The sequence below is a fragment of the Bos javanicus genome, chromosome 15 (assembly GCF_032452875.1).
Source record: "Bos javanicus breed banteng chromosome 15, ARS-OSU_banteng_1.0, whole genome shotgun sequence".
Taxonomy (NCBI): Eukaryota; Metazoa; Chordata; class Mammalia; order Artiodactyla; family Bovidae; genus Bos; species Bos javanicus.
In genome coordinates this window covers 6,778,492-6,799,378 of record NC_083882.1, presented here as the reverse complement: position 1 = coordinate 6,799,378, position 20,887 = coordinate 6,778,492, and the positions used below count along the sequence as shown (strand labels likewise).

The following is a 20,887-nucleotide window of genomic DNA, read 5'->3' as shown; positions in this document are numbered from 1 at the left end:
AATATGGCTTTTTCTCTTATGATGGAAGAAATATTATCCTGTTAAATATGGATGTTAAACTAATGAGTAACAGAAATGCAGTCTAGAAAGGTAGAGAATAAAAATGTGAAGTCTTAAGTACCTATTATATGCTGTACGTTGATTAGCAAGAGTTATAATATGAATGAAATATGGTCCTCTGCCCAATAAGTGTTTGCAGTTACATTATAATACCGTGTAATGGTAATTACACCATAAGACTCGAACAAAACTGTGTAATGTGTGCAGTTACAGAAATACTAGCAAAGTGATAAAGGTGGCTCAGTCAGTAAAGACTCCACCTTCAATGCAGGACCCGAGTTTGATTTTTGGGTCAAAAGATCCCCAGGAGAAGGGAATGGCAACCCACTCTAGTATTCTTTCCTGGAGGATCCCATGGACAGAGGAGCCTGGCAGGCTACGGTCCATGGGATCACAAAGAGTTGGACACAACTGAGTGACTAAGCATACACACACACGTGATAAAGTACAAAATTTAAAGTTGGAGAGGAGACTTAAAGGATGAGTACATATTGTCTACTAATTAAGCACAGGTTGATTTCTGGCATGTTCAGGCCTACAGTGTTGTAAAAGGCAAAGACGCCTGAGGACATAGAATTTGTTCAGAGTAACAAGACTGTAGTATATGTTGCTGGTAGGACGAGAGATTATCCAGAAATGTAGATTGAGGTCAGATGTGAATGCTTGTATTTCTAGCTAGGAAGTTTTTATTTCACCCTATAACTAGTAGAGAGCCAATGGAGGTTTTTAAACAGAGTGACATAGTCCTCTTTATATTGGAAGATAATTGGTATGAATGTTGGAGAATGAAAAGAATGGAAAGAAACTGGAAACAAGGAGACTAGAAAAACTTAATGGGCTAATCCAAGTGACAGATCATTACTACCTAAACTAAAATAGTACTATTTTGTATAGTGAGAAAAGGCGGCCCCTCCCTGGTCATCCATTGGTTAAGACTTTGCCTTCCAGAGGGTGCAAGTTTGATCCCTGGTTGGGGAGCTAAGATTCCACATGCCTCATGGCCAAAAAAAGCAAAACAGAGGCAATATTGTAACAAATTCAATAACACTTCTAAAATTATTTTGAGAGATTAGAAGGAAAAGATGAGAGAATAAGAAAAAATGAAAATGCCCTTTATGGCAGAGAAGAGACATAAACGTTTAAGAATGTTGATCAATCAGAAGTATAAGAAGTAGAGTATAAAAAATGGGAGCTGAAGAGGACCTGAGCTTACCTCCCATAATAAACAATGCAAAAATACATCCACATGTGGAACAATTCATGGAAAGCTAACTGGAAACTTGCAGAAGGACCCTTATATAACCAAGGTTGTAAGATACACGTGTAATCAGGCAGGATAGGAAGAAAGCATCAGGTAAGGGGTCTGTGCCTCTGGGAGAGGACTGAAAGGAAAAGGGAGATCATGCCGGCAGACACTCACCCTAAGAAGTGAGTGAGTCCAGCCATAGCCTGAGCATCCCCATCCTGGAGTCCTGCACATAGGAGACAAGCCCCTTTGGCTGCTTGGAGAACCACTGAGAAGGCTAGAGAAGCCTAGACTCCACTCGAGGAGAGTGCAAGTGTTAGCTTGCCACCAGACCGGGCAGAGAGAGGTGTACCCTAGTAGCTGCCGCCATGCCACACCCCCCAGTCTGAGCCAAGTGAAGGTTACCCTGCTCACTCCAAGCCACAGCTTGGCCCTGGATCTCAGGCATTCAGGACCTGGGAAAGAGTCAATCTAAAGATCCAAAGGTGTCCTGGGGGCCAGGGATGTAGTCTAGATAGAGCAGTGTCCATTGCTGGTGCTTACTCAAATAGCACCCAAGAAATAGCCCAGACTTGAATTCCCACAACCACTAGGCCATGTTCAAGCCTAGTGCTGCTGCTGCTAAGTCACATCAGTCGTGTCCAACTCTGTGCGACCCCATAGACAGCAGCCCAACAGGCTCCCCCGTCCCTGAGATTCTCCAGGCAAGAATACTGGAGTGGGTTGCCATTTCCTTCTCCAATGCATGAAAGTGAAAAGTGAAAGTGAAGTCACAGTCGTGTCCGACTCTTAGCGACCCCATGGACTGTAGCCTACCAGGCTCCTCCATCCATGGGATTCTCCAGGCAAGGGTACTGGAGTGGGGTGCCATTGCCTTCTCCATAGAAGGCATGTGAAAGTGAAAGTGAAGTCATGTCCCACTCTTTGCGACCCCATGAACTGTAGCCTATCAGGCTCCTCCGTCCATGGGATTTTCCAGGCAAGAGTGCTGGAGTGGATTGCCTAGTGCAGGGAGAAGGAAAAATACACACTTAAAGGAAGCAGAACCAGCTTGAACCCAAATTTGAGGGCTTTTGCTCCCACCACTTAGGAACAGATCTCACCCCTGACAGGACAGTGATGGCCACTGAGCATAGACGTACTGTCCCACACCCTGCACAGACTCTGAACTCCTCCATTACCAGCCATACCCCCTTTCCAATGTGGTAGAGGCCAGCATACCATGAGGAAAGACATGACTTGCATCCACATCTAATCCAGCCCTCCCCCCAAATACATTGGGCACACACAGTCTGCATAGGGACACACCCACATAAGAACACCCCTTCAAGACTGTAATAGGTAACTGTTTCACCTAAAGTCAGAGACACAGAAAGTTAAGTAAAATAAAAGGGCAGAGGAACCTGCAACCGAAATAAGCTAGCACATAGATTAAAAGACAAAAGTTGTAAAGCAACTGTAACTACAATAAATAATTACATCAGAAATACAAAATGTGGGGTAGAGTAGTAAAAAATGTAGATCTCTTAGAATGTGTTTGAATTTAAATGACTATGAGTTTAAAGCAGGTAGACATAATAAAGGTTTAACGTATATGAACACCATGGTAACCACAAATAGATACACAACAATCAAAAAGCATGGAACTCAAGCATACTACAAAAGAAAATCATCAAGCCAAGAAAAGAGAGAGACAAAAAGAGAGAAAAATGACAAAACAACTGGAAAACAAGTAATAAATTGGTAATAAGTATATACCTATTAATAAATTACATATCAGTGGATTAATGCTTCAATCAAAAGACACAGCTAGCTAATTGGATTTTTAAAAAGACCCTTCTATATGCTGCCTACAAGAGATTCATTTAAGGCAAAAGATACAAACTGAAAGTGAGGAGACAGAAAAGTATATTTTATGCAAATGGAGATGACAAAACAAAGGCTTAATGAAAGACAAAAAGAGTACTATGTAATGATAAAAAGAGATCAGTACAAGAAGAGGATATGTACTGTTTAACATATACATACCCAATACAGTAGCACCTAACTGTATAAACACTAACAAACATAAAAGGAGAAATTGACAGTAGTGCAGTAATTACAGGAGACTTTAACACCCCAGATATCAATGAACAGATCATCCAGAAAGAAAATCAATAAGGCAGTTGTGGTAAAGTAATTCTTTGCCACCCCATGAACTGCAGCATGCCAGGCTTTCCTGTCCTTCACTATCTCCTGGAGTTTGCTCAAATTCATGTCTATTGAGACAGTGATACTATCTAACCATCTCATCCTTTGCCACCCTCTTCTTCTTTTGCCTTCTTCTTTCCCAGCATCAGGGTCTTTTCCAATGAGTCAGCTCTTTGCATCAGGTGGTCAAAGTATTGGAGCTTCAGCATCAGTCCTTCCAATGAATATTCCAGGTTGATTTCCTTTAGGATTGACTGGTTTGGTCTCTTTGCAGTCCAAGGGGCTTCTCTGATGGCTTAGACTGTACAGAATCCACCTGCAATGCAGGAGATCCGGGTTTGATCCCTGGGTAAGGAAGATCTCCTGGTTAAGGGAATGACTACTTACTCCACTATTCTTGCCTGGTGAATTCCATGGACAGGGGAGCCTGGTGGGTAACAGTCCATCCAGTCTCAAAGAGTCAGACATGACTGAACAACTAACATATATCACATACTAGGTCTCAAAACAAGACTCAACAAATTTAAGAGGATAGAAATTATATCAAGCTTTTTCTTTTATAACCTCAAGGGTATGAAACTAGAAATCAACTACAGAAAGAAAAACAGAAAAGAATAAACATGTGGAGACTATACAACATGCTACTGAAAAAAAAAAAAAGAGGGTAACGAATAAATCAAAGAGTAAATCAGAAAATATCTCAAAACAAATGAAATGGGAAGCAAAACTTTCCAATTTATGTGATACAGAAAAAGCAGTTCTAAGAGGGAAGGTCATAGCAATACGGTCCTTCCTCAAGAAATAAGAAAAAATCTCAAAACAACCTAACCTATCACCTAAAAGAATTAGAAAAAGAACAAAGTCCAAAGTTAGCAGAAGAAAGGAAATAATGATATCACATACATGTGGAATCTGAAAAATAATAGGAATGAATCTATTGATGTATACAAAACAGAAACCAACTCACAGGCATTGAAAACAAACTTATGGTTGTCAAAGGGGAAAGGCGGGGTAAATTATGGGATTAACAGATGCAAACCACTTATATATAAAATAAACAAGCAAAAAGGATTTATTGCATAGCATAAGGAACTATAGTTAATATCTGTAATAATCTATAATAGAAATAATCTGAAAAATATATATATATAACTGAATCACTTTACTGTACACCTAATACCATACTTTAAATCAACTGTGCTTCAATTTTTTAAAAAGTCATTTCCTAGGAGAGAAATAAACAGTAGAAAAAAATGAACGAAACCAAGAGCTAGTTTTTTGAAAAATAAACAGGCTCACCAAGAAGAAAAGAGAGAGGATCCAAATAAAATAAGAAAATAAAGAGGATAAATTACAACCAATACCACAGAGATACAAAAAAAATCATAAGAGAGTACTATGAACAGTTTATATGCCAACAGATTGGACAGCCTACAAGAAGTGGACAAATTTCTTGAAACATACAGCTGCCAAGACAGTCAAGAAGAAATAGACAGTTTGAACAGAAGACCATTCACTAGACGTGAAGTTGAATTTTTAAAAAAAGAAAAAATGCCCAGCAAACAAAATTCAGAACAGGACAGCTTTGCAGGGCAATTCTACTGAATGTATAAAGAAGAATTAATACCTGTCCTAATCAAACTATTTCATAAACTTGAAGAGTTTATTAGAATACTCCCAAATTCATCCTACAAGATAATCCTTACCCTGATACCAAAATGAGGCAAAGACACTACAAAAAAAGAAAAAATTATAGGCCAATATTTTTGATGAATATAGATGCAGAAATCTTCAACAAAATGTTAGCAAACTAAATCCAACAATACGTAAAAATAATCGTACATCATGATCAAGTTGAATTTATTCCAGGGTCACAAGGATGGTTTGAGATACATAAATCAATCGATTTGATAAACCATATTAACAAAAGGAAAGAAAAATTATGTGATTGTCTCAATAGATAACAGAGAAAAACAGAAAAAATTCAGTGTCTATTTATGATAAAAAGCCCTCATCAAAGTGTGTATAGAGGGAACATATCTCAGCATAATGAAGGCCATTTTATGACAAATCCAATAGCCCACATCATATTCAATTGTGAAAATTTTTTAAATTTTCCTTTAAAATCAAGGACAAGACAAGAATGCCCACTTTCACTGCTTCTATTTAACATAGTGTTGGAATTCCTAACCACAGAAACAGCAATAAAAGGAATCCAAATTTGAAGATGAAGAGGTAAAACTCGCTCTGCAGATGACATAACACTCTATATAGAGAACTTCTATAGTCTCCACCCAAGAACTATTAATATTAGAAACTAATGAATTTAGCAAGGTTGTGGGATATAAGAATAATATGCAGAAATCTATTGTCTTTTATACACTAATAATGAAATATCAGAAATATAAAGTAAACAATCCTGTTTAAAATCACATCAAAAAATAAAATACCTAGGAGTAAACTTAGCCAAGAGAATAAAAGGCCTGTACTCTGAAAACTGTAAAACCTGATGAAGGAAATTGAAGATGATTCAAAGAAATGTAAAGATATTCCATGCTATTGAATTGGAGGGAGTAATATCATTAAAACGGACATACTACCCAAAGCAATCTACAGATTTAATGCAATCTCTATCAAAATACCTATAACTTTTTTTCACAGATCTAAAACAAATAATACTACAATTTATATGGAATCACAAAACATCCAGAAATGACAAATCCTGAGAATAAAGAACAAAGCTGGAGATATAACCCTCTCAGACTTGTGACTATACTACAAAGCTCCAGTAATCAAAACAGTAGTGTTATTGGCACAACAGACACATTGACTAATGAAACTGAATAGAGAACCCAGCAATAAACCCACACACTTACAGTCAATTAACCTATGACAAAGGTGACAAGAATACACAATAGAGAAAAGACAAGCTGTCCAGAAAACTGGACAGCTACATGTAACAGAACGAAGTTAGAACATTCTCTAACACAGTGTACAAAAGTAAAAACTCAAATGGATTAAAGACATAAATGTAGTATGAGAAACTATAAAACTCCTAGAAGAAAACATAAGCATAACACACTTTGACATAAATCATAGCAATTTTTTTTGAATCTGTCTCTTAAGTCAGTGGAAATAAGAGCAAAAATAAACCAATATGATCTAATTAAATGCAAAAGCTTTTGCACAACAAAGGAAACCATCAACAAAATGATAATTTTTTAAAAATTGGAGAAAATATTTGTAAATGATATAACTGAAAAGGGGCTAATAGCCAAAATACATAAACAGTTCAGTTTAATACTTAGAAATCGCATCCCAGTTTTCCAGATGATTGGATTAAGATGTGTTATGTATATGGTGGAATATTATTCAGCCATAAAGAAGAATAAAATTCTACCATTTGCAGCAGCATGGATGGACCTAGAGAATACAGTGCTTAGTGAAATAAGTCAAACAAAAGCAGGTATTATATGATATCACTTATATGTGGAATCTAAAAATACATATAAATGTACATGCAAAACAGACATACATATATAGAAACAAACTTGTGGTTGCCAGAGAGGGGGAAGGACAAATTAGAGATATGAGATTAACAGATACAAACTACTATATATAAAATAGATAAATGGGACTTCCCTGGTATTCAGTGGTTAAGACTCCCTTAAACTGCAGGGAGCCCAGGTTCCATCCCTGGTGAAGGAACTAAGAACCTGCATGCTGTGTAAATCAAAAAAATAATAACAAAATAAAATAGATAAGCAACAAGAATATACTGTATAGTATAGAAAATTATGCCCTTTATCTTACAGTAACCTATAATTGAGTATAACCTGCAAAAATACTGAATCAGGTGCTGTATACATGAATTTAACGTAATAATGTAAATCATCAAAGAATAAATTAAAGAATAAGAATAATGTGAGAAGTTTCATATAGAATAAAGTATCTCTTGATATAAAAATAATTGGAGTATGGAGAGGATAGTGCAGGAAAATCAAGAGATATTCAAGCAATGAGTTTAAAAGGACTTATGTTAAAAGAGTGGTAGTGAAATACAAAAGAAAGACAGAAGAAAAATATTTCATGGAAAGACTGTATTATAGCTTTGGTGTATAGTGGAATAAAGAAAATGAAAGAAGTAAAAAAATCAAAAGAGGGTGAAATTTTGAATCTTGATCATTGAGGGAATTTCCTGACTTTAAAAATTATAAAGAATGTAATAAAAGTGTATAGGTTTAACAAGATATTATTAAACTTCATTTGAGCTTTCTGAATTTAGAGAGTAAATATCCAAGTAGAATGTATAAAAACAGTTGAACATACGATGAAACAAGAGCTCAAGGCCATATCAATAAATTTTAAAATCATGATTGTATATGTTATTGCTCAATTTTTATGTGTAGTTATGCCTGCCCCACCAAACTGTAATATTGTAGAGAACAATAGCTTAATCTCGCTCATGCAGATATTCCCTATGATGCTTAGTTCAGTGCTGTGCATGTTGGAAGTATTCAACAAATACTTTAAACAGAGAAACATCACTGGCATTATGAAAACTCAGAGGATATAAACATGACCTGAAGCTTAATAAATGAGGAAGATATTTATCAGAGACATTGAGAGGGAACTCCGGAAAGATGGAACAAATAGTATGTGAAAAAGAACAAAGGTATAAAAGGATGTGCTGTATTAAGAGAGCTGAAAGAGGTGGTTCATTTTGTTCATTTTAATTTTTATTTTATATCAGAGCATAGTTGATTAACAGTGTTGTGTTAGTTTCAGGTATATTGCAAAGTGATTCAGTTATGTATATATACATGTATCTATTTTTCAAATTCTTTCCCCATTTAGGTTATTACAGAATATTGAGCAGTGTTCCCTGTGCTATACAGTAGATTTTTGTTGGTTATCTATTTTAAATATAGCAGTGTGTACATGTCAATCCCAAACTCCCAATCTGTCTCTTCCCTTCTGGTAACTATAAGTCTGTGGTAATTTATTTTGACTAATGTGTACATTGAGAAATTGTAGACAGATAGGTTGTTTAGAAAGGAAGCCATGAATTAAGACATGAAGAGCTTTGTTAAGGAATTTGTTCTAAAAGCAGTTACTGAGAGATTTTAAGCAAGCATATAACATTTATATTTTAGGAATATTGTCAGGTTGAGGAAGAATATAGTAAGACTAAAGGTCGAAAAATCAGACAAAATGGTAGTTTAGTTAATGAAAACAATGACTTATGAAGACCTACTTAGTAGGTAGAATCAACATGATTTGGTAACTTTTTAAGAACCAAAAGGTGAATGGGAGGAATCAAGAATGACTGTGGAGAATGGATTTGGTTAGTTAATGGATAATGAAACGATTTATCAAAATAAGGACTGTTCAGGACAAAGTGGTTTAAGGGAGAGAGTAACTGGAAGGATGATGACAAATTGTGAGTTTGAGACACTTATGAGCTATTCTGGAGTCAATTTCTCATTGGTAAGATGTCTGGGCCATGAATGTAGGTATGATAGTTGTCAATGAATGGATAAGTTAAAGCCATAGTTCAGTCCCTGGTGGCTCAGATGGTAAAGAATCTGCCAGGTTTGATCCATGGGTTGGGAAGGTCCCCTAGAGAAGGGAATGGCAACCCACTCCAGTATTCTTGCCTGGAGAATTCCATGGACAGATGAGCCTGGTGGGCTATAGTGCATGGGGTCACAAAGAGTCAGACACAACTGAGTGACTAACACTTTAGTACCCACTAGTGGTGGTCTTGGTTCAGCTGAACACTCAAACTCATGACTGCAGTAGACCAGGTTTGACCTCAATTAGAAGACATAAAACACTGCATGCCAACAGGCAACATTCTTCAGTAGGCGGAATCCTTATGGCATGCTGCGAAATAGTTAAAGGGCTCATCTTTGCTATCCCCCTCTTCCCACAATGCACAGACAACCTGGGTTAGAAATCCTCTGTTCTAAACAGGAGCCAATATTTCTTGTAATGACTATATGAATAGCTTCCATGCAAGCGATATGTTCAGTTTTAAGAATTACCACACTTGGGGAAACCCAAAGCTATAGCTTCCTACCAGTCCTTCCTATAAGTCCTTCCTATGACTTATTCACAGTCCTGTCAGTACAGACAGTTTATCCATGAAGGGTCATTTTTTATATCTGTGTGCCTGAAACACAGTCCTAGTTCTGCTAATAATCCAGGGGACAGAGATAAAGAGTTAACCCAGAGTTGAATTGGTCCACAGAGGATGGATTAACCCTTCACTTACATACAGATACAGATAAGATCACACAGACAATATGAATAAGATTACACAGAGAATATGGATAGACAAGCAGAGGCTTGCATAACTCAAAAAATCTAGCATATCCAAGCAAAGAAAGAGGAGCTCAAGAAAGAGCCTGAGGAGGAACAACCAGAGAAGTTACAAAATATCCAGGAACATATGATAATATGAAAACCGAGGGAATTAAAGTCAAGAAAGATAGTGGTCAAGAAGTGTCTCTTTTTGCAGTTAGGTCAATTAGTTAATCACTAGCAAAAGCAGTACATTGGAATGGTAGAGACAGAAGCCCGACAGCAGTAGATTAAGAAACGAATGGAAGCTGAGGCAGTGAACACAGTGTAATTTTAGAATACTCACTGGAAATTTTTGTCTCAAAAAGGAAGATGACAGACAATTAGAGGGGGTTTAGGGTCCAGGGGAATTTAGAGGAATAAAAAATTTCCAGTAATTTAGTATGGAAGTAATGTGCATTTTTATATACAGGTTTTCTGCTCTACTAGATTTATTTTTCTGTGTATTATTATCCTGATAACATCAACTATTTTCAATCAAAAAAACTTTTGCACAATGAATAAAAGGATAGACATTTTTGTTCAACAGTATACACTTTCTAAAGTATATACTAAAGTATCTCTTCTAAAGTATAGAAGAGATAACACATCAGACAACTTTGATTTCACTGTAGCAAACAAACATGTAGTTATTCTTATACCAAATCTGTGCTAGGACCATTGTACCAATTTTCTTTTACAAGAAATTATTTCCATTCTAAACTAGAATACATAGTTTTCAGTTATTGTTGTAATATACTATTATTACTATGACTTCATGATGTCTATATCTCTATATACACATACATAAATTTTATGTATTTGGAATACAACAAATGTATACAATTTATAGAGAGAACACCCTTGTTTACTTATTATAAAGTTAAGCTGCTCTCCACAGATAACTGACAGTATTAAAATAATGTATGTGAAAATGCTTTATAAACTATAAAGATGCTGTACTACAAATGTAAAAGCTTGGAATATTAAAGATCAGGTGTTAAGTTCATAGAAATATTTATATGTACTAGGATTAAAAATGTAATTAGGCTACAAATACTTATATGTGGTTATCACATTAAAAATACATTTTCTGTACAATATAAACCTAAAATGTGTTCAACAATAAGGTAATACCAAGAAACAGGAGCCTTCCAAAGAAGGGGAGATATATCTGTACTCACAAATGATTGTCCTAATGTAGAAAATATTAGTGGTAGATAAAAATAATTTAAGATGCTGTAATGTGATAATCTAAAGGAGAGAAGAATTGTATTAAAAATGGAAGGCATTCAGTGCTTAAGCCTCAAGAAAAATAAGACACATGTCCAAATGAAAATAAAAACTACTTCAAGAAATAATGTGATATAAGAAATGACTAATAAAAAATAAAAGCCTTCCATCACAACCAAATCCTTATCACAAAGATAATATACTTGACCCTTTTGGTAGACGTACACATAGAGCAAAAGAAACTACATTTTCCCCATATTTTTATACTTTAAGATAATGTTGTTAGATATCTATCTCCAATATCCATGTATTTGTGGTGAGACGGTTGATCCTGAACCACAGGCTACCTACCCTGAGAAATCTGACTAAAGCTGAGCAGTGATCTGTTTGACCTCTATTTGCCCTTTGTATCATCACTTTCAACCAGATTTTCTAGCCCATATTCATTATCTATATGACTATCAGACTTCTGAGAGGTGAAAATACTGTTAAAGGGCAAGGAATGAGAAAAGGGGAACCTGAATAAGTAACCTATGTACATTTCTCAACTCATGAGAGGACACTGGTTGGTCAGAAGGACGTAATGCATGGACCCTCAGAACAAAGCATAGTATGAACATAGAGGGAGCCCAATACAGCGAAAAACCATCTTAATAAGGCTGTCTCTCTACTTCCTGTTCAAATGCTTTTCCACCTATGCAGATCCATTCCTGCCTGTCCAGCTACCTCCACACCTGATCCCCACTTACCTAATAAGCTATCTCCCTTCAGAGCCCCATTGCTATCCCACCATTCCCAAATTCTTCCTAGCTATCCAACCGTTTCTTCCACCTGCCAGCCTGTCCATCCATCTGTCCCCTCTGCTCTTCCAAAGAACTTCTTAGCAGCCCCGTTACCATCCTACCCGATCAAGTATCTTCCTCGCCCACCAGCTTCAGTTACTTCTAGCTTTCCTGGCAGGTTCCCTCATCTGCCAACCCCAATTCCTTCTGGCCCACCTGACCATTTACCCCACCCACCCCGAGGTTCACCAGTCATTCCTGATTCAGACTCACAGAGCAAGTTGTTTTATAAAACTTTCAGATCCGAACATTCTCTTCCAGCACAGCATTCAACCCCAACAACTCTAATGCCTGCCCTTGTCCGTCGTTCCCTTCCAGCTCAACTGACTGTTCCTCCAACCCCTTTGGAAGGTTTTCCTGTTTTGAAGCCTTCCTGTTTAGCCAGTCATCCCCCTCATCAAACAGTCCCCACTCTTTCTGCTGTCACTCCGTTGCCTGAACATCCTGCTCAGTTAGATCCTTTTCCATCAGTCCAGCAATCTGTCCCACAAACCATAGCATTGTCAAATCTTCCCCAGGCCTTTGTAGGTCATCCATCTGTGTCAGTTCTGTCCAATCTGCCTCCCTGTAATTCTCCATCCTCCTCTTTGTCTTCACCTTCTAATTCCATATCCTCTTCTTCATCCTCTCTACAGCTTTCTTCCTCTTCATCTGTTCTTTCCTCCTCTCCTTCACCTTCCCCTACTACCTCTCCGTTCTTACCTCTTTTGTCTATCCCTCTTTTTTCCTCTCCTTTGTATTCATCTCCCTCTCCATATTTGCCTTCAGCAAATTTAGACTTCCCCTCTCCCATTCCTTCTGTTTCTTCTTCTTTTATGATTTCTTCTTCCTTTCCCCCTGTGCTTCACTCTTCCTGTCTTTCTGCCTCTCCATCTCCATTTATTCCTATACATTCCTTCAATCCTCCTCACTGGGGGAAGCAAGTAGAGAAGAGAAGAGAAGCAAGAGAAGCAAGAAAGAAATAGAGAAGAAAAAGTTGAGAGACGACAACTTAAAAGGTAAATAAATTTAGTTTATTAGATATTTCTGTAGATTTAGCAATACTTCATTTGGGAAGGGTGACTGAAAGGGAAGGAATATGTAAGAGAAACATAATCTCAGTGTTCAGGAACTTAGATACCTTTTTGCTCTCCTTAATCTCTCTGTGGTTGCAAAAGGATAGTCAGGAATCTAGTAATCATTGACTTTGACTATTCCAGTCTGTCCAAATAAAGATATATATGGGTATTGGAGATAGATATATGTCACATGTGGCCACAAGTCACTTTTCAAAGTATTTTAATCCTCATTGAATTGAGGATAATTCAAGTGAATTGGGGATAAATACCCTTGGGATTCATACCGCCAGCCCTAATGCAATAGCAGTCAGCTTTTGATATACTTTCATCTCTCACCCACTCCAAAAAAATTTTCCTTTTTTTTTTTTTTTAATTTTCACTTTGTTCATATACTGAAGTGTAACATGCTGTAAGTTTCCAGAAGATGCAAAATTCTGAAACAGGATGATATCATCCACTGATAATTTGGAGCTGGCACTTTAACACACTAAAAATAGACTCTGCTTTAAAGGTGCCCCCTCTGTGCCATGAAAACCATGCTTATATTTGTGGTACAACTGAGAAAAATATGTTAGTGTCTTCCAAACCTAGTAAAGTTAGATGGAATCCAAGTTTCCAAACGTATTAAAGTTAGATGGAAATTCCAGTCTACCCTGACAAGAAATTTTCATATTTTCTAACTGCTTGAATCTTCAACCAACTCTATTAGGGTTATAGGGATAGCACCATCTATGATATCAACTCAGAACTAAGGGTAGTGCAGCATGTTATTATCCAGATAGGGATGCTCTTAAAGAACTGAGGACTGACTCTGTACATCTATAGTAATTACTTCAATATCTATCCCAAATAGTAGAGGAATAGGATTTAATAAACAAAGCCATGAAAAATTGGGCATTCCTACACGAAGATGGAATGCTTTATTGACACTATAATCCCACATCCATTTTTATTCTATTATTGATTCCTTTAAATTCCCATTCTAATATATCTATATATTTCTCCAATATCCTTATATATGATTATCTGGACACACACAAACACATATTACATGATATGTCATTTGTATGTTAACTTTATTTAAGTATACTAAACATTTTTTATGTGTGGTTCACAGAGCTATAGATAATGACTTGCCTTCATCATTGTCAAAAAATGATCATAAGCATCAGAAATATCTCATATCCAAAATCAATTGTGGTCAAGAAATGGAAAACAGCAAGGCAAACTTGACTACTAACAAAGATGCATTCCAGCTTAAACTGGAGGAAACGCAGAAACTCCTAGAAGATCAGCATCTAAGCAGTTTGCAAGTATGAAACTCTAAATACATTATTAATATTTTAATATCTAGCAATAATTCTGTCCCATTTTTGCATTGTTATCCACTAAAGAAATATATAACACCAGCCAACGGTATGCTTGGATGAATCAGCACAGATTCATCACAGATACTAATGAGAGAAGGTTTTAATAGCTTTTTGCTCCAATTTTCTCTGTGCTGCTATTCTTCTTTTTCCACGTCTCATACATAGAAAAATATGCTTTATGAATGTTATTTTTTGAAAAATATGAAAGTTATTTGAAAGTATAATGTATCTTAAGTATCATTATAGATTGGATTATAAAATACAAATTGAAAATTATAATACATGTGGCTATTAAGTTCTTGATAAATAAATGGCATAATTAGCTAGAAATGGTGTTTCTCTTCTCTCTAGTATGGTGTTTACTTCAGTTTTTCCTACAAATGAGTATGGATTTCATACTAAACTTCCTGAAATGTTCATGCACTTTATTTTTTATGAGTAATTGCCCACATTTATAAGATTGTCAGTATGCTGATATCAAGATTAAATTTGTAATCTTGGCCTAGTTTATCCAGTAACTGAGCAATTGTGGCAAGGCTAGAAAAGCAAAACAGGAGACTTCATCTGGCTATGAAGAAGTGCCGTCCTGCCACACACAACTATAATTTGGAATAAAATATATGAAACAGTTATTTTTAAACTGTGCAGAACAGGTAATATAAGAGATGGTCTTGAATAAAGGGAAACAAATGAGGTAAGCCCTATGATCACACAGGCTTTTTACCTGGACATATCTTCCTGACAGGCCTCGGAAAAAATCCATAGGTATTTTAACTACCTGTCAAAAAAAGAAACACTCTTTTAAAGAAGACTGAAATTTAGACATACAGCATAATGTTCACAATGTCCAACACTCAGAATTCACTAGGTATGAAAAAGCAGAAAGCTATATGACCCATAACCAGGAGAAAAAATAGTCAATATAATCATAAATGACAGAGATAATTATCAGGCAAGAGTTTAAAGTAACTTTTACAAATGTGTTCAGAGAATTAAAGAAAAGTGAACATAATGAGAATGAAATTTTTGGAGGAACCAAATAGAATTTCTAGATCTGAAAAACATATTACCTGAAATTAAAATTATGCTAGTTGGACTTATCAATGAAGGCTCTATAGACAAAAGGATCAGTGGACAGAAATCATCCAGTCTGAAGCATTGGGAGAAAAAAGTCAGAAAAAATATATTTAACAAAACTTAGTGACATGAGGGACAATATCTAAATCTAACATTCATTTAATTAATCTCACAAAGAGGAGAGGGAACATTTAAAGAAACAGTGGCTGGGAATGTTTCAAGTTTGATGAAACTGCAAATCCATAAATTAAAGAAGCTCAACAAACTCCAAGATAAGTAAGTATACACTCATATGTATGTGCACACAGCCCATCACAAAAAAACCTTATCAAAATTAAATTAAGCTAAAGTGAGTAAAAGATGTATTACATGCAAGTTAACAAAGGTAAGATGAACCACACTAATTTCAGGCCAGAAGACAGTGAAACATTTTCAAAGTTCTGACAAGTAAAAAAAAAAACTACCAACCTATAATCTATATTTAACTAAAATGTCCTTCTAAAATGAAAGCCAAATAGGCATTTTCAAATGAGCAACAGCTGAACACAACAGTATCTGCAATAAAAGATCCTCTGGAAAGTCTTTCAGGCAGAATGAAAATGATATCAAATGAAAACTCAGATCTATATAGTAACAAACAGATTAGTAGTTGTCAGTGGTGGGTAGGTATTTACTACAAAGAAGCATGAGGGAACTTTCAAAGGATGCTGCTGCTGCTAAGTCGCTTCAGTCGTGACCAACTCTGTGCGACCCCATAGACGGCAGCCCACCAGGCTCCCCCATCCCTGGGATTCTGTAGTCAAGAATACTGGAGTGGGTTGCCATTTCCTTCTCCAATTCATGAAAGTGAAAAGTCAAAGTGAAGTCGCTCAGTCGTGTCCGACTCTCAGCGACCACATGGACTGCAGCCTACCAGGCTCCTCCATCCATGGGATTTTCCAGGCAACAGTACTGGAGTGGGGTGCTGTTGCCTTCTCCATTCAACAGATGGAAAGTTCTTAAAGATTTCAGGATGACAGTTATGGGTAAATAATTTGTCAAAACCTATCAAACTATACATTTAAAATATGATAATTTAGGGACTCCTTGGTGGTCCAGTGGTAGAGACTTCACCTTCCTATGAAGGAGTGTAGGTTCAATCCCTAATGAGGAAGCTAAGATACCACATGCCTCATGGCCAAAAAATCAAAATATAAAACAATATTGTAAAATTCAGTAAAGATTTTTTTAAATAGTCCACATCAAAAAAATATGACACAAATATGTAAATATATTAGGTAACACTGTTATTTATTTCTTTTAACATAATTTAAGTTGTAGCTATACCATTGGAAATATTTTTGAAATAATGTATATTCACATTGCTTGTATTTTGTTTTTTAAAGTTTGTATACATCATGTGTGTATTTTTGGTTTGAAATAAGGTGCTATTGTAATTTTTCTTGGCATTTTGTACATAAATTTTTTGAAGAAATGGTAACTTCTCAAAGATGTGAATAAATACGTTTTATATTTAAAAATAATAAATTATTTGAGTATTACTAGTTTCACTCCATTCAGTACAGTTCAGTGGCTCAGTCTTGTCTGACTCTCTGCGACTCCATGGACCGCAGCACACCAGGCCTCCCTGTCCATCACCAACTCCCAAAGTTTACCCAAACTCATGTCCATTGAGTCAGTGATGCCATCCAGCCATCTCATCCTCTGTCGTCCCCTTCTCTTCCCACCCTCAATCTTTCCAAGCATCAGGGTCTTTTCAAATGAGTCAGCTCTTCGCATCAGGTGGCCAATGTATTGGAGTTTCAGCTTCAACATCAGTCCTTCCAGTGAACACTCAGGACTGATCTCCTTTAGGATGGACCGGTTGGATCTCCGTGCAGTCCAAGGGAATCTCAAGAATCTTCTCCAACACCACAGTTCCAAAGCATCAATTCTTCAGTGCTCAGCTTTCTTTATAGTCCAACTCTCACATCTATATATGACTACTGGAAAAACCATAGCCTTGCCTAGATGGACTTTTGTTGGCAAAGTAATGTCTCTGCTTTTTAATATCCTGTCTAGGTTGGTCATAACTTTCCTTCCAAGGAGTAAGCATCTTTTAATTTCACAGCTGCAGTCACCATCTGCAGTGATTTTGGAGCCCCCCAAAATAAAGTCAGCTGCTGTTTCCACTGTTTCCCCATCTATTTGCCATAAAGTGATGGGACCAGATGCCACAATCTTAGTTTTCTGAATGTTAAGCTTTAAGCCAACTTCTATGTTATGAAATTTTACTCCATAAACATACAATAACAACCAAAAAATGAGTGCATTTTACTGTAGATAAGTATATCTCAATACAGTTGATTTAAAAAATAAAAGACAAAGCATGTTAAGTCTGCTGCTACTGCTACTGCTGCTAAGTCGCTTCAGTCGTGTCTGATTCTGTGCGACCCCATAGACGGCAGCCCACCAGGCTCCCCCATCCCTGGGATTCTCCAGGCAAGAACACTGGAGTAGGTTGCCATTTCCTTCTCCAAGGCATGAAAGTGAAAAGTGAAAGTGAAGTTGCTCAGTCGTGTCCAACTCTTAGCGACCCCATGGACTGCAGCCTACCAGGCTCCTCTGTCCGTGGGATATTCCAGGCAAGAGTACTGGAATGGGGTGCCATTGCCTTCTCCAATGTTAAGTCTAGTACAATTTATATCAGTAACTTACAAGCAAAGCTTGAAGCTGATCACAATGTTTCATTTTTTTTAATGATAAGAAAAATTTGAGAAAAAAAGTTTGATTTAGTGAAAAATTCTGAGTAAAAAAAAGAGTTTGCTGAACTTCTTTTTAGGTGCTTTGGGAAATGAAGCAACCACAGACCTAGGCAAAGAGAAATGTTAAAGCCACAGACATCATACTTATGTCTAACAGGACCTTCTAATCCAGATTTCTATATCTCATTAGATGCAGTCTCGATGAAATTCTTGTTAGAGTCATAGAGCTTTTAGGAGCCTCATTATCAATTAAAATAACTGTTCCAAAAGCAGACATTGAAGGAGCTGTGCTTTGCTTTGTTTGAGTTAGGTTGAAGGAAGTAACAGGGAATAAAGGCTAGTAATATCAAACTCTAATAAACCATTTGCAAAACATTTACAGTAGTATATCAGTAAGTACTAACTATATAAACTAAAATATTTTTAATCTGTAACTGACTTCTTTGGTTTCTCAGTTTATTTTCAGGGCTAAAAAAAATACTAAATTTTTGTTTAATATCAGATTATTTAAATTTTCTAAAATTTGTGTAAATTTATTTCTACATATGTTATGCTGATTAATGCTTTTTAAATATCTGTGTTATATGTGTGAAATTAGAAATAGTTATAAACATTGACTATACCATCACTGCAGATGGTGACTGCAACCACAAATTTCCAAGGAAGCCTGGCTTCAACAATACATGAACCAAGAACTTCTAGATGTTCAAGCTGAATTTAGAAAAGACAGATAAACCAGGGATCAAATTGCCATCATCTGTTCGATCACAGAAAAAGCAAGAGAATTCCAGAAAAACATCTACTTCTGCTTCATTGACTATACTAAAGCTTTGACTGTGTAGATGACAACAAACTGTGGAAAATTCTGGAAGAGATGGGAATACCAGAGCACCTTACCTGCCTCCTGAGAAACCTGTTTGCAGGTCAAGAAGTAACAGTTAGAAACAGACATGGAACAAGGACTGGTTCCAAATTGGGAAAGGAGTATGTCAAGGCTGTATATTGTCACCCTACTTATTTAACTTCTGTGCAGAGTACATCATTGGAAATGCCGGGCTGGAGGAAGCTGGAATCAAGATTGCTGAGAGAAATATCAATAAAATCAGTTATGCAGATGACACTACCCTTATGGCAGAAAACAAAGAGGAACTAAAGAGCCTCTCGATGAAGGTGAAAGAGGAGAGTGAAAAAGCTGGCTTAAAACGCAACATTGAAAAAACGAAGATCATGGCATCCAGTCCCATCACTTCATGGCAAATAGATGGGGAAACAATGGAAACAGTGACAGACTTTATTTTCTTGGGCTCCAAAATCACTACAGATGGTGACTGCAGCCACGAAATTGAAAGATGCTTTCTCTTTGGAAGGAAACCTACGACAAACCTAGGCAGCATATTAAAAAGCAGAGACATTATTTTGGCAACTAAGGTTCATCTGGTCAAAGCTATGGTTTTGCCATTAGTCATGTATGCTTGTGAGAGTTGAACCATAAAGGAGGCTGAACGATGAAGAATTGATGCTTTTAAACTGTGGTGCTAAAGAAGACTCTTGAGAGTTCCTTGGACTGCAAGGAGATCAAACCAGGAAACCCTAAAGGAAATCAAATGTGAATGTTCATTAGAAGGACTGATAACTAAAACTGAAGCTCCAGTACTTTGGCCTCCTGATGGCAAAGAGCCGACTCATTAGAAAACACCCTGATGCTGGGAAAGATTAAAAGTAGGAGGAGAAGGGGACAACAGAGGACAAGATGGTTGGATGGCATCACTGACTCGATGAACATGAGTTTGAGCAAGTGCCAGGAGATGGCAAAGGACAGAGCAGCCTGGCATGATGCAGTCCATGGAGTTGCAGAGTTGGAACAACTGAGTGAACAACAACAATCTTGGAATAGCTATGACAAAGCTACATAGTGTATTAAAAAGCAAAGGCATCACTTTGCTGACATAGGTCCATATAATCAAACCTATGGTTTGTCCAGTAGTCATGTATGATGTGAGATTTGGATTACAAAGAAGGCTGAGCCCCGAAGAAGTGATGCTTTTGAACTGTGGTGCTGGAGAAGATTCTTGAGAGTCCCTTGGACTGCAAGGAGATCAAACCAGTCAATCCTTAAGGAAATCAACCCTGTACGTTCTTTGGAAGGACTGGTGCTGAAGCTGAAGCTCCAATACTTTGGGCACCTGATGCGAAGAACTGACTCATTAGAAAAGAACCTGATGCTGGGAAAGATTAAAGGCAGAAGGAGAAGGGGACAACAGAGAACGAGATGGTTGGATGGCATCACTGACTCAATGGACATGAGTTTGAGCAAACTCCGGGAGTTGGTGATGGACAGGGAGGCCTGGCATGCTGCGGTTCATGGGGTGGCAAAAAATTGGACACGACTGAGCGACTGAACAACAAGAATACTTTGAAGTGATCATGAAATTTTATTAAAAACTGATAATTTCCATTAGATTCCATTGAAGTAATGATGAGACTCTTAACTGTAAAGAATTCATGGAAATTATTACTGTGCTAAATCTCCAAAAATGAGCCATTAAAATCAATAGTTCTCAGTCTTAAATCCACATTAGAATTCCCTGGGGAATTTAAAAATAATAATACCAGTGCATGCACTCCATCTAAGTATTAAATCAGCAGGATCCAGGCATGTTTTCATAAACATCTTATATTTTTATAGACCATGAGATTAACTTTTATAAGAATGTATAGC

The 20,887-nt window shown here is 36.8% G+C and overlaps 1 protein-coding gene across 7 annotated transcripts in view; it reads left to right on the top strand.

Moving 5' to 3' along the window:
* CEP126 (centrosomal protein 126) overlaps positions 1–20,887 on the top strand; it is a 138,681-nt gene that overhangs the window by 59,953 nt on the left and 57,841 nt on the right. For 4 of the 7 annotated variants that reach the window (XM_061440127.1, XM_061440129.1, XM_061440126.1 and 1 more), the window contains exon 5: positions 14,095–14,290. In XM_061440127.1, coding sequence (XP_061296111.1) covers positions 14,095–14,290 — 196 coding nt within the window. Of the gene's footprint in view, positions 1–11,779; positions 12,918–14,094; positions 14,291–20,887 lie in introns of all 7 variants that reach the window. The other 3 variants (XM_061440131.1, XM_061440132.1, XM_061440133.1) reach the window with 3 other exon arrangements.